This window comes from Eutrigla gurnardus (genome assembly GCF_963514095.1).
Source record: "Eutrigla gurnardus genome assembly, chromosome: 9".
NCBI lineage: Eukaryota > Metazoa > Chordata > Actinopteri > Perciformes > Triglidae > Eutrigla > Eutrigla gurnardus.
The window spans coordinates 22,169,515-22,181,378 of NC_139923.1; the positions used below are offsets into that span (position 1 = coordinate 22,169,515).

Here is an 11,864-nt window from a genome sequence, read left to right on the forward strand (position 1 = left end):
ATAAAATTATTGATTCTTTACACTATAAATAGCTACTGCTATTTATTTTTTTGTAAAAAAAAATCATTGTTTTAACACAATTGTCTTTACTTTTGCTGGAACCCTTTTATATTGTGATATAAGTGCACCAGTAAGGCTATAGGATAGGCGGTTAATACTATAATGTACCTTCCAGTCCTTTTTTGCAAGTTATTCCCCATGTTTCTCTCTTGTTGCTCTCAAATAAAAGCAAAAATGCCCCCCCCCCCCCCCCCCCAGAAAATACTTCTCAAAAGTACTTAAATGATCTCAAACTGACATAAAAAAAAATATATATACAAACTGTGTCAAAAATAAAGATATCCTACGGTATGATTAAAGTTAGAACAACTCATGTTAATCATTGTCAGTTGTTCCCGGCCTTTGAGGCGATACGAGTACGTCACTATAGGAGCCGTTACGTAACTACATTCAGGAAAGCGACCGCTACCGGAAGTAAAGCGACCTAAAGTTGCCAACTGTGCCTGCTAGTAGTTCGGCGGACAACTGTTTACAACAACAACAACAACAACAAAAGTAGACTTTTGAGTCGACATTTTCAGAATGGGCACCACGGCGAGTCAACTCGGGAAGGATTTACTCTCCGAATACCAAGTAGGTGTCCGAAGAAAAGTCTCGCATTTGGGCTGTTGACGTTAACCGAGGGGCTAAAGTTAAAAGCTAAAGTGACGGTGTAACGAAGCTAACGTAGCTTAATGTTTTAAGGAGAGATAAAACTACCAGACAATCGTCTTCAGAAGTACATTTAGTTGTTGTATTTCCCACAACGTTGCAACTAAACACGACGCTAATGGCACCTTTACGTCAGGCTGCCACTCGTCATCACGCGTATCCACACAATGAAGGATAATGTTATTTTATAGATGTATTATAGCAAAGTGGTTTACAAGAAATAAAGTATGTTTCATTCCAGTAATGCTCAGTTTTACTTTTAGGAGCTGACGTTCTTGACAAAACAAGAAATTCTTCTGTAAGTGATCAACGACATGACACATTACAAATACCTTAATACCTTTTTTTTTTAGGTATTGGGTTAAACTTGTTTTGTTTGTTAATTTAGTGCTCACAAGAGATTCACTGAACTGCTCACAAAAGACGAGAAAGATCTTCCAAGTATAAGAGTACCGATGGAGAGGATCCTCGCTCTGCCAGAGCTCAAGGTGAAACTCTTACTTGTTGTTTTTTGTGTGTGTCATGATTAAGCTGCTCTGTACTTTTGTTTGAGATAAACTGTGCTGACCCCCGTTCTTGTTCCTGGTACAGTCCAACCCTTTCAGGAGAAGAATCTGCCTCGTCTTCTCAACATCCGAACACAAAGATGGCAGCCTCACGTTTGAGGACTTTCTGGATCTGCTGAGTGCCTTCAGTGACTCCGCCACGCTGGAAATCAAATCCCACTATGCCTTCCGTATATTTGGTAAATTAGCTGATGAGCTGGTTATTAACGGTACATGCGAGGCTTTGAATCTGTGTGATGGGAATATCGATGTTTTCCAGACTTCGATGATGATGGGACCCTCGACTGTGGTGATCTGGAGAAGCTGGTAAACTGCCTGACCGGTGAGACGGATGACACGAGGTTAACCGCTGAAGAAATGAGACAGCTCATCAGCAACGTGAGTTCACGAGGCTTCTCCTCTGCGACGATACGGAGGAGGCACGCCGCGGTCGGTACGCTGACTTTTTAAGTCTTACAGTCGTTTTCTTTCTGCGCCCTTCAGATTCTGGAAGAGTCGGACATTGACAAGGATGGAACCGTGAATCTCTCAGAGTTTCAGCATGTCATTTCAAGGTCGCCAGATTTTGTCAGGTAAAAGTCTCGATGCTGTTATCACAGATGTGCACTTATTGACTCAACACAATATTGATAACAGCTTGTCATATTTGGATTTCTCCACAGTTCTTTCAAGATTGTTCTGTGAAGACCTCCAGCGAGCTGTGGGAAAGCGTCGCCTTTTAACTATCATACGGTGTTTAACTAGTTTTAGATATTTGCCTTAAATTATATTTACCTGTGGATTTTACTGCAATAACTATTTTATGCATAATTTGTGAAATATCAAAACCTGTGATTTTTTAAAAAAGTTTTGTTTCTATACAGAAAATTAAAATATTTCCATTTACAAAGTTGCTTCTTTTGATACAGAAAAAATAATTTGAACTTAATATATATATTACAAAATACATTTATTTCAAAGTCTCTTGATTTTTGAGTCATTTCTTGTGATGATTTACACTTCCTTGTATGTTGTCCAAAGTCCAGTTTCTGCCTTTCCCCCACATCAAGGGGATTCCATCACATATTTAAGAGCAAGCTACTTCCTGCTTGGTGACAGCAGCAAAAGTGTTCCATGCTCCGCACACTACATCGACCACATGCATCTGCTGCTCCCTGAAAAACTCCACATGCTGGGGCTCATCTGAACTGATCAAAGTCTGGTGTCCAAGTTGGCCATAGTCGCCTGAAATGGTGATAGAAGAAAGATGGAGAGGGTAAGTTTAATGTGTACTTAAGTTGTGCTCTAAGCATACTGATTAATTAAACTGGCACTGGAAACTTGAAAAAAACATAATTTGCAGCAAATTAAAAATCTGCCAAATTTAAACTTACCCCAGCCCCAAGTGTAGAGGTCCCCGGTGGCTGGAATTAGAAAATATGACATAAAGGTGACTGGCAGATCTGCCAAGAAGACGCACATCACTACAAGTGTGGTTTCTTACTCGTTACTGCTGCTGTGTGGCGGCTGCCGCAGCTCACTGTCCTGATCTCACACGGCGGAGTGAAATCCAGCAGAGCCGGGAACGCCTGGATTGATATGAACACCTCTTCCTGTGGCTCTTCAGCGGTAGATGTGCTGGCATCTTGGCATGGTGCTTCTGTTCAGGACAGTTCATGTTTCAGTGCTTCATTACAGAAAGGGAGGTGGTTCATTCATGAACTACATAAAGCTTTTTCCTCATACTTCAAGTGCTATCTATGCATTTAAATAGTGTTTTTTGGGATAACAACGGTAGCTCACCCAGTACAACGGGAGTCAATGGCGTCATTTCGTTTATGGTGCTAATAAAGTGCCATAAACTTGAAAACGGATGTAATTACAGTAAATCCACAGACCGAGTGAACATTTCCCCTGTTCAGAGTTAATCACTAGGCAATCACCATTAAAGAGGCTGTGCAAATGCTCATTGATTACACAACGGTATTCAGATCGATGGACAGGTAAGAAGAAATATGAGTTTGTTTATAGGTGAAATGTTTACCTGCTTGTTGGCTACTCTGCTGCTGCACTGCTTTCCTCAGACCTCGTGATGGAAGTCCAAGCTGGCCACTTTCATTCCAGCCCCACACATAAAGGTCGCCCCCATCTAAAGAAAAGTCAGGGTCATTGTTTTGCCACTTTTTGTGCCATCACTGCCAACACATGTGACACCTACCACTAATACAGACAGAGTGCCAGCCTCCTGTAGCTATACAGCTCATGGGCATCCCCCAGAGGGCCTCCACTATCCTGGGCTCCTCCTCAGAAGCGAGGCCTCCGTGCCCCAACTGACCATGGCTGTCACATAAACACACAACACAATATCAAGGTATGCATGAGGGGTGTTATTGCCGTTGAAGTGATGTGTGGGTATGAGGTCTACCTGCCAAGTCCCCAGGTGTACACAGCTCCAGAGGCACTCAGGAGGATGGCATGCTCCGCACTCAGTGCCAGACTCTTGGCCCTCAGGTGTGGGGATAAGGAGCGGTACAGGGGTGGCTTCAAGGCAATGTAACCCCCAGGGACCAATGGGAGATTCACAGGGGGTCCTGGAAAGCAGCGAGAAATGCACTTTTACCCTTCAGCCAATGATTGCATAGTGTAAGTTAATTCTATTATAGCTGCCAAAGGAGATTCTAGTATCATACATTACCAGAGCTCTCCGGGTGCGTTTTTATTTCCATGCTCCATGATGGAGTCTGCTCTTTCTTCTGCAGATCCCAGGACTCGAGTCTGTCCGGGAAAGCGAGGGTCCAGTATGACTCGCTGATGACGACATCTTTACAGCCGCGACTCTCGTCCACAGGAACACAAGACTCACCGGAGCCGAAGCCGGCGAGACTCACACAGCCGCCCGCTGACAGGCAGAGAGGTTGCATGGGTTCATATTTATAACGAGGCATCGAGAGCAGCTTCATCTTTGACGAGACTTACCATTCAAAGACGCTCTTCGACTCCAACTTGCTCTAATTTGAAAGTCGGTCTTCAAGTCGGTGAGCTCTGTTGGACGCCTCACTTTGACGTCATCTGCAGCGTCGCTACACGCGCGTTTAGTCGACGTCTCGTGGACGTAGATTTGTCCAAACGCGTTAAAGCCGAACCCGAACCACCGCATTGGAAACGCGTTACCTCCCTCTACGCCGCTGTGCGTGCGCGGCGCAGTTGTCCGCAAAGTTTCAACAGTGGTGCGTGTGTTTATAGCGCCGGGGTGTACCGCGCATGCGCTGCAGTACAGTCGCACAATGACTCAAGACCATAGATGCAAAACAGGCGGGTGAACCAACTGAATACAACGATTTAATAGAGGTTTTACTTTTTATTTTGTGTTCAGTCAAAACTGTAAAAACAATACAATTAAGACACAAGGAATGTAGTAGGAGTGATAAAAGTAGTGACAGTGATACACATTAAAAACAAAACACACAATAATGTGAATGTAAATGAAATGCTTTTTTTGGTGCGTTTAGGGCAAAATATTGTGAAAAAAGGCTAGAAAATACATTTCCTGCGAGTGAATGCTGAAAGCCGAATATAGAAGTGTGTCAAATTGAAAACAAAGATTGTGTTTTGGGGAATAAATGATACAAATAAAACATTTGCAAATCATAGAATGGTAATCTTTAGTAAAAAATGTATAGTCTCATTGGTCTCCAAGTTGAACATGAACATACATAAACAGGAGAAGCTTGCCTTCAGGGCTTTGAGCACAATTAAGATAAGTGTGTGGAAAACTACTTCCATTAGTATCTCCTGGCTTTCATTTGCTGCCTTTCTTCTTTCATGGTTTTATTGCTTTTCCACGTTTTTCACCCATTCAGAATCAAACTGATTTCCTGCAAAAATGAAATGACTTCACTGGTCCCACATTATCCTCAATGTACATTCAAAAACACCAGGAGGTACATGCTGCAGCGGTGATTTCATGGTTCAGTTCCTTTGCCCTTTTCCTTCTCTTCCCTCGTCGCGATGATGCTGTACTCCACAGCCTTGTCCAGACATTTCTGAGCCATCTTACAAACAGGCTCCGGTATGCCCTCGCCTCCCTTCGCCAAGACAGAAAGGATCTCCAGAGCTTCGCTCTCCATGAGTGTCTCCGCCAGACTCTTCTCCGCCTGCATCATGTTGTGAACTATGACCACTCCACGGTGGCGCAGGTCAGATAATTCACAGAGCAATAGTGACTGTATAATCTCCATCCAGTGGGTCGTCTGAGAAGAGAACAGGGAGTAATAATGAGAGTTAAAACGGAGACATGAATCATTTGTTACCACAGTGCTGAGTTGATGGATGTGTGGTGACAGTGAGCTGCTACGGCGGTCTGCCTACCGTTCCAGGGATGCGGGCGCATAGCTCAGGCTGCTCAGCAGTCAGCATGGCCAGAGTTCCTGCAGCAGCTTTCCGCAGCCTCTCGTCCTCCTCTCCGCTGTAGAGCACAAGCAGCTTCAGGCGATCGTTCCCCGTGGCCAGATACAGCTTCTGCACCTGAGGACGCACCAAACACTCACTTTTACTCCTACTTTTCAACATGTTTGTGCAATTTAATCAACTACGATTTATGTGTCTTACCTCAGTGCTTAAAACCAGATTACACATGCACTCTGTGGCGGAAGCTCGGACCAGCTCGTGTTCCTCAAACATGAAGCCCTCAATTTTTGGTAGTGCCTTCTCCTTTATGATCTTTTGTCTGTGAATTAAATTGTATGTGATTAAAACAAGCAGATATTCGAAACACTGATACAAATCTGTAATGTCAGAAAATATATATTATGAAAGGAAGAAAAGGAAGTAAACATTGAGAGACTTGAAATACTTGAATCCTGACATGCAGTTTATTTATGACTTCAGACTCCACTTGGACTTGCTGATTCTGGTAAAAAATATTTTCACATTTTTCATTTTCAGGAAGCAAATTAGTATCCTGCATGTTCAATCATCAAAATAAAAAATATATATAAATAAATATAAAATGATGTTCCTTTCTCCACAGAAGGTAGATTTGCCAAAACGAAAGAATTAAACTGAGCTCTAGTTTCAGGATACTTGTAGGTTACAGTTACAATTGTTTCGGACGTGTATTCTTAGGAGAGACTCCCTCTAGTGGCCAACCTGAGTCTTTCACTGATGCCAGCCAGGTTGGTAAGAGCCATGAGTGCCTCGAAGTTCTGCAGCAGGGTGCATTCAAGACACAGAAGACTGACAAGGGGGCGCACCATCTCATAGATCTGACAACAGAAAGCGAGACAAGGTTAAATAGGAATCGTTCCTTAGTTTTCTTCTTTTTTTTAAACTGCAGAGACTTTCTGTAGCATGCCGTTCTCACCCTTTCCCCTGGGAATGCAATCTCTGGGTTAGCTGTGATGGTTATTTTTGCCAGGGCTTGTGCTGCTTTGATTTTACCAAGATCCGTGTTGTCAGCTGCCAGTGGGATCAAAGCCTATGGGAGGAAAACAGTCATCATAAAGCATGTAAAACTACTAAAGCAAGGTGTTTGGATCCGTGTGCAGGGTAAACTATGAATATTTATCAGGGTGCTCTACCTTTCCTCCACCCTGTGCCACCACCGTGCCCCTGTCTTCCTGTCGATCCACCAAAGCCAAGAAAACCCTGCCGTGAGAAATGGCATGAAACAGAAAATCCACAGAGAGAACAGTGACTGACAGAGACTTAACTGCTATTTTCCTACCTGGCGATACAGTCCCTACAAGCCTCAGTGAGGGCAGGACTCTCTTGTTTGACCATACACACCAACGCAGACACCACACCAGCCTCCAGCAGCTTCATCAGTCTTTTCTCCACATAGGAATGTGCATCCTGACACATGGAAAGAGTTCTGTCAAAACAATCTCGAAAAGAAATATGTGCGCAGTACATGAAAAATTTGAAATTTAAATGGCACCTTGGGATGCTCCTCTGGCACGTGCTGCTTTGCATATTTGGCCAGCTCCACCATTTGAGGATCTGGCTTCTCCACTTCATAGCTGTTGGTGCAATTCACTAATGTGGAGCCCACAGCAAAGAGCACCGTCTTATCCTCAGACTGCAGGAAGAAGAAAAACATAGATACTGATGGTTTCTAGGACTACACACAAATAATGAATACAATAACCACTAAGATGCTCTTCTGAGAGGAAGCTTACATCACAGTTGTCCTGTATTGTCCATGCATCAAAATGATTAAAAACTCAAATTACAATCATCAGTCAAACCTTTGCTAGCTCAAACATGGCCAGGAGAGCGTTTTTATCTTCCACCAAGTCTTCCTTCACGTCGGCATCAAAGGTGAGGTAGGCGAGGCCTTCCACAGACCACCGGCGTGAGGTCGGAGGCAGAGACTCATTACACAGCCACCTGAAAGAGAAAGAGACACAGCTTGATTCTTATTTCTAACTCATTAACTGTGGTGTTTAAATCAGGAAACGATGTCGATCAGGCATGACACATTTCTCTTAATCTTTACTCAGGTTCAAGATTCAACACAGGCAAACATACTTCCTGCACTGTTTGGCAAGCTTTAGTGTGGATCCCTCGGCAAACTGCTTCATGCTGAAGTCCGTCCCTCCTGCTGATCCAAGCTTGCACAAACCCTGTGTAAGAAATGTATTATATAAAGATGTGCTTTTCTCTTTCCAGCCATGTCTGAGACAAAGATACTTGCTTTTCTGCAGCACTTACCACCAGGGCTCTCACGCGTATCCTGTCGTTCTCGCTCTTCTTGTAGAGATCCTTCAGAAGTGCCACACCGTTGGCCGTGATGAAGGAGGCTCTCTTGGCCTTGCCCGCCGCATGGATTAGAGTCTCCACCGCTACCTGCTGGTGAGTGACATCTTCGGAAGCACACAGAGAGATCACCACATCCATCATCCCTGACATCTCCAGAGTTCTGTTGCCCACATCGCTCGGCCCTTGAAGGAGCACCGACACTGTCTGGATGGCTCGCAACTTGCCATCTAGGCCATGCCTGCTAAAATGTTGCCTACCCAGAAAAACATCAGATCAGAAAGTTAGAGAAAGGATGACACTTTTTTTTTGCATGCGACGTGTCATGAGGATTCATTCATATTCATAAGTTATGCAGAATTAAGCAGCTCAATTACAGAAACACTGTAAATTACTAACAGGTTTTGGTGGTCAACTCACTGTACATATTCTTCACATAGCTTGTTGAAGTTCTCCCTCTCTGCGTCACTCTTCAGGTCATCGTATAGTTTGCTGAGCAAGACAGAGCAGCTCATGTGGGAGTTGTCTGTAAGAGGTGGTCCTTTTGAAAGCTCAGGGACTGTCCCGGCCACCTCCAGGATTTTCTTCAGTCCTGCCAGAGAACAAAGAGTTAATTAATCTGGTTGGAGCAATGCCAGATAAAACTAGTGACAGAATGTCTGAAATGAGCTAGGAACACTTCTGTTTTTCTTCCTATGGTCTATGTCTGTTCTGTTTTGTAAAAATGTGAGAAATGTAACATTATGTGCAGGTGTGTTGCAAACCTTGGTCTATCACCCATAATGTGAGGGAGTTATCTTGGTTTTTCAAGGACTTGCGGGGCACTTGTTTGACCAGGAGGTTGATGGCGCTGTCTCTGCCTGCCCCCGTCACATTAGACGCTGGCATCATTTCCATGAGGTGGCGTAGCATTGAGCGTAGCTCCTTGGAGGGTTCTGTGTTAAATTCACACAGTCAATTAACATTCAAAAGCAGAAGACAGAAGCTGATACACACAAAAAAATTGTTTTCTTATTTGTTATTCACATGTGATTCAATCTAAACTCACCAGGAAGTATGGCTTCATCTTTCCCTCTGATCTCTCTATTCATGCCCTCTGTAAGAGCCTCAAACATCACCTGCAGCAGGTGGCAGGCAGCCAGAGACACAGTGGAGGCTCCTGATCCCATTACTGCACACAGCTGCTCCATTCCCAACTCATTCACTATAGCCATAGTCTGGCAACATAAAAGTGGACATCAGCAGTTAAAAGCAGTAAGGCAATTCAGAAGTGTTACTAGCATGGTGCTAAAAAGGGACTTTAAAGAAGATGTAATGAATGACTTAAGAGGGAACTGTCACACTTACTCTGGACTGATGCCCCGTGCACAACCCAACCAGGGTCCTCAGGGCAGAAAGGACAATATCCTCCTGCTTTGACTGAAGAAGTTTCTGGATCAGCTTCACTCCATCGTTACGGAAGATCTGCTCAGCTCCTGCGTCTTCTCGGGATAATACCACTAGATTCTGAGCAGCCTGAAATTGCATAATGGACATTACTTTGGTGTAATACAACTTTACAGACAGATACAAATGAATACAAGTCAAACAAAAAGAGCAAATTACAGGAGTTTATCATGTTCATGCCTGTGAGTTGCTCTTACCTTTTGTCGATCACAGTCTTTTGCCGATGCGTCTAAGAGGAGGGAGAACATCTGCTGCACACGAGCATCCGTGGAGTTTAGCTGCACCGACTACACGGTTAAGAGAAAAGATCTTAATTAGCAACAGTTTGTTCAGGGTATCCAAATAAAAGCCCAACCTCCCCGACCCATCATCCACTCCAAATACCTTCTGCTGGATCTGTGCTCCCAGCTGCCTGAGCAGATCCTGGAAGGCTTTGTTTTTGGGCTCCAGCTGGGCACACCTCTGAGCATCCAGAAACGCCTGGTCAAGCCGACAGAGTTTCTGGAAAGCCTGAGCTCTCCTGAACCTGGCTTTCACATCAGCCGGGTCAGTATCGAGAGCTGGAAAGAGTGAAAGACAATGACGTTCAATATAACCGTGTAATAAACATCTACAAATCGTTGTCCAGTTAGTGACAGTCGGTGCAACAGTACAGTAAGATAAGACAGTTGATGTGTGTTGCAATCATCAAGAGTATGTGACAGATTAAAAGAGCTGCTTTTGGGCATAAACTGAGTATTTATTAGAGTAAGCTACATTGCACAGCTGCAAACCTCAGCAGGTATCTGGGTGGATATACATTTCGATGCAGGCCATAGTATGGTTAGTTGTGTATTTGTGCTCTACAAACTATTCAACATCCTCGGCAGTGACTTCATCCCACCTTTGGAGGCATCAGCCTCCGCCTTGTCGTACTCGTCCTGTTTCAGGTAGCAGGCGGAGCGGTTGCGGTACAGAACAGCCTTCTCTGCTCGGCTGTCACTCAGCTTCAACGCTTTGGTGTAACAGTGGACTGCGCCCTTCACGTCCCCTGTCTTGAAAAGGGTGTTCCCCTCCTCCTTCAGGGCTGCGGAGTCCTGGGTTAAAGAGGGGTGGGAGTTACGTTAGGCAACAAGAGTTTAATGATGACAGAAATGCTATTATGAGGAAAATCTGCTAAGCTAAAAGGCTACGTAGCAAACAGCTGTTCTCACCTTTTCTTTTTCGCTCACACTCATCTTCAAGGTGTACTTCACAATACCGCGCTACTCGGTATGGAGAATGTGGAGTTCAATTCCCCCTACTTGGTCATAAACACCGCTAACTTGAGCCTAACATGTTACCTCTTGCTACACTTCCGGGTGTCCGCAGCACGTTGATGACGTTTGGGCGACATCCCCGCCCATCCGCTCACGCTCCACTACCATAAAAGGAAGAGAGGAGCTGGAGCTTGTCTCCGTCCCCATCTCTTCTTTATTTGGATACATTTTCATTTTAGTGCTTTCTTCGGGCAACACAGGCACACCGAGTCATTTGTGAAGGCTTTACAGTGTGTAACTACTACTACTACTACTACTACTACTACTACTACTACTAGGCCTACTACAGTTAATTAATCAGTTAGTAAAGGCTTTACTGGTCTAACCCCAACCAGTGGTCTAATAATTTTGCTTTATCAACTCTATTACTGACTTATAGCTGCACAATGGCTAATTAAAAGTGGTCAGGTGACTTTTTTTCAAAACCAGCAACATAAAACTTATTAATGGTATCAACAGATCTGTAAAGCATTATCAAATTATGTATCATGTTAACAGAATGTGGCACCATGTTTGTTTAAATGTATAGTTTAAGAAGCCAAAAAGACCACTATACTGGGAAACACAAGACAACCTTACAATGACAATAAAACAAAACCCAAATCCACATTGATTTAATACAAATGAATGGGGACCGATACAATAAAGTAACTCATAGCTATAACCACCTGACAAATAAAGTGGATATAAGGTCACACACAAATAAAGTGCTCATCCATAAAAAAAAAATCCCCAAATACACTTCAATGCGTTTGTATGTGGGTGGATTCGTTTATACAAATGGTGACAAATGTTTTTTTTTTTTTACTTTTTTGAGTAAAAGCGCAAATGAAAAACTGCATTTTGAGTGTCGACATATGAGTTTAATATGTACAGTGCATTTGCAACAGGTTTAAACCCCAATAGGAAGTGCCCTGGTCTGGTATTTCCTGCATTTCTCACCTGGGGACTCTCATTTACAAGGACAGCCAAGCGCCATTGTGTTTCTTCTGTTGCCGTGGAGACAAGGTGGTTCGCTTTGGGCTTTGTGCTCGGGTACACCTGTTAAGAGTCTCTTATTACCACAGCAGCTTTGTGACTTTAGAAGATGATCCATGGGCGGATA

General features: G+C 43.7%; 3 protein-coding genes across 3 annotated transcripts; 1 reads left to right on the forward strand and 2 right to left on the reverse strand.

Annotated features, from left to right (window-relative positions):
* Positions 1-464: 464 nt before the first annotated feature.
* cib1 (calcium and integrin binding 1 (calmyrin)) lies at positions 465-2,241 on the forward strand. Its single transcript, XM_084017843.1, has 7 exons — positions 465-633; positions 975-1,009; positions 1,100-1,199; positions 1,303-1,456; positions 1,537-1,655; positions 1,761-1,849; positions 1,940-2,241. Exons 1-7 carry the CDS (start codon positions 583-585, stop codon positions 1,959-1,961), a joined length of 570 nt encoding a protein of 189 aa, XP_083873969.1. The 5' UTR covers positions 465-582; the 3' UTR covers positions 1,962-2,241.
* On the reverse strand, positions 1,937-4,570 carry rccd1 (RCC1 domain containing 1). The gene is made up of 8 exons (XM_084017842.1): positions 4,233-4,570; positions 3,952-4,155; positions 3,682-3,847; positions 3,475-3,596; positions 3,301-3,405; positions 2,761-2,916; positions 2,651-2,680; positions 1,937-2,501 (listed from the first exon to the last, which is right to left on the reverse strand). The coding sequence occupies exons 1-8, from the start codon at positions 4,411-4,413 to the stop codon at positions 2,344-2,346; spliced, it is 1,122 nt and encodes a 373-aa protein (XP_083873968.1). The 5' UTR covers positions 4,414-4,570; the 3' UTR covers positions 1,937-2,343.
* A 644-nt stretch (positions 4,571-5,214) lies between these two features.
* Positions 5,215-10,803, reverse strand: unc45a (unc-45 myosin chaperone A). Its single transcript, XM_084017841.1, has 19 exons — positions 10,655-10,803; positions 10,345-10,537; positions 9,846-10,021; positions 9,659-9,748; positions 9,363-9,530; positions 9,064-9,232; positions 8,780-8,950; positions 8,436-8,607; positions 7,971-8,271; positions 7,788-7,882; positions 7,505-7,646; positions 7,195-7,335; positions 6,982-7,109; positions 6,836-6,902; positions 6,619-6,732; positions 6,405-6,520; positions 5,865-5,982; positions 5,625-5,780; positions 5,215-5,506 (listed from the first exon to the last, which is right to left on the reverse strand). Exons 1-19 carry the CDS (start codon positions 10,676-10,678, stop codon positions 5,219-5,221), a joined length of 2,829 nt encoding a protein of 942 aa, XP_083873967.1. The 5' UTR covers positions 10,679-10,803; the 3' UTR covers positions 5,215-5,218.
* Positions 10,804-11,864: the final 1,061 nt, after the last annotated feature.

What these genes read in the sequence shown, in the direction of transcription:
- cib1 (XM_084017843.1), top strand. Translation starts at nt 583, where the DNA reads ATGGGCACCACGGCGAGTCAACTCGGGAAGGATTTACTCTCCGAATAC. An exon ending in TGAGACAGCTCATCAGCAAC is followed by an intron (nt 1,656 to 1,760) that starts GTGAGTTCACGA and finishes TGCGCCCTTCAG; the next exon opens with ATTCTGGAAGAGTCGGACAT. An exon ending in AGGTCGCCAGATTTTGTCAG is followed by an intron (nt 1,850 to 1,939) that starts GTAAAAGTCTCG and finishes ATTTCTCCACAG; the next exon opens with TTCTTTCAAGATTGTTCTGT.
- rccd1 (XM_084017842.1), bottom strand. Translation starts at nt 4,413, where the DNA reads ATGCGGTGGTTCGGGTTCGGCTTTAACGCGTTTGGACAAATCTACGTC. An exon ending in GCACTCTGTCTGTATTAGTG is followed by an intron (nt 3,406 to 3,474) that starts GTAGGTGTCACA and finishes ACTTTTCTTTAG; the next exon opens with ATGGGGGCGACCTTTATGTG. An exon ending in GCAGAGTAGCCAACAAGCAG is followed by an intron (nt 2,917 to 3,300) that starts GTAAACATTTCA and finishes TGTCCTGAACAG; the next exon opens with AAGCACCATGCCAAGATGCC.
- unc45a (XM_084017841.1), bottom strand. Translation starts at nt 10,678, where the DNA reads ATGAGTGTGAGCGAAAAAGAAAAG. An exon ending in GGAGGCTGATGCCTCCAAAG is followed by an intron (nt 10,022 to 10,344) that starts GTGGGATGAAGT and finishes CACTCTTTCCAG; the next exon opens with CTCTCGATACTGACCCGGCT. An exon ending in TGTAGGGACTGTATCGCCAG is followed by an intron (nt 6,903 to 6,981) that starts GTAGGAAAATAG and finishes TTCTCACGGCAG; the next exon opens with GGTTTTCTTGGCTTTGGTGG.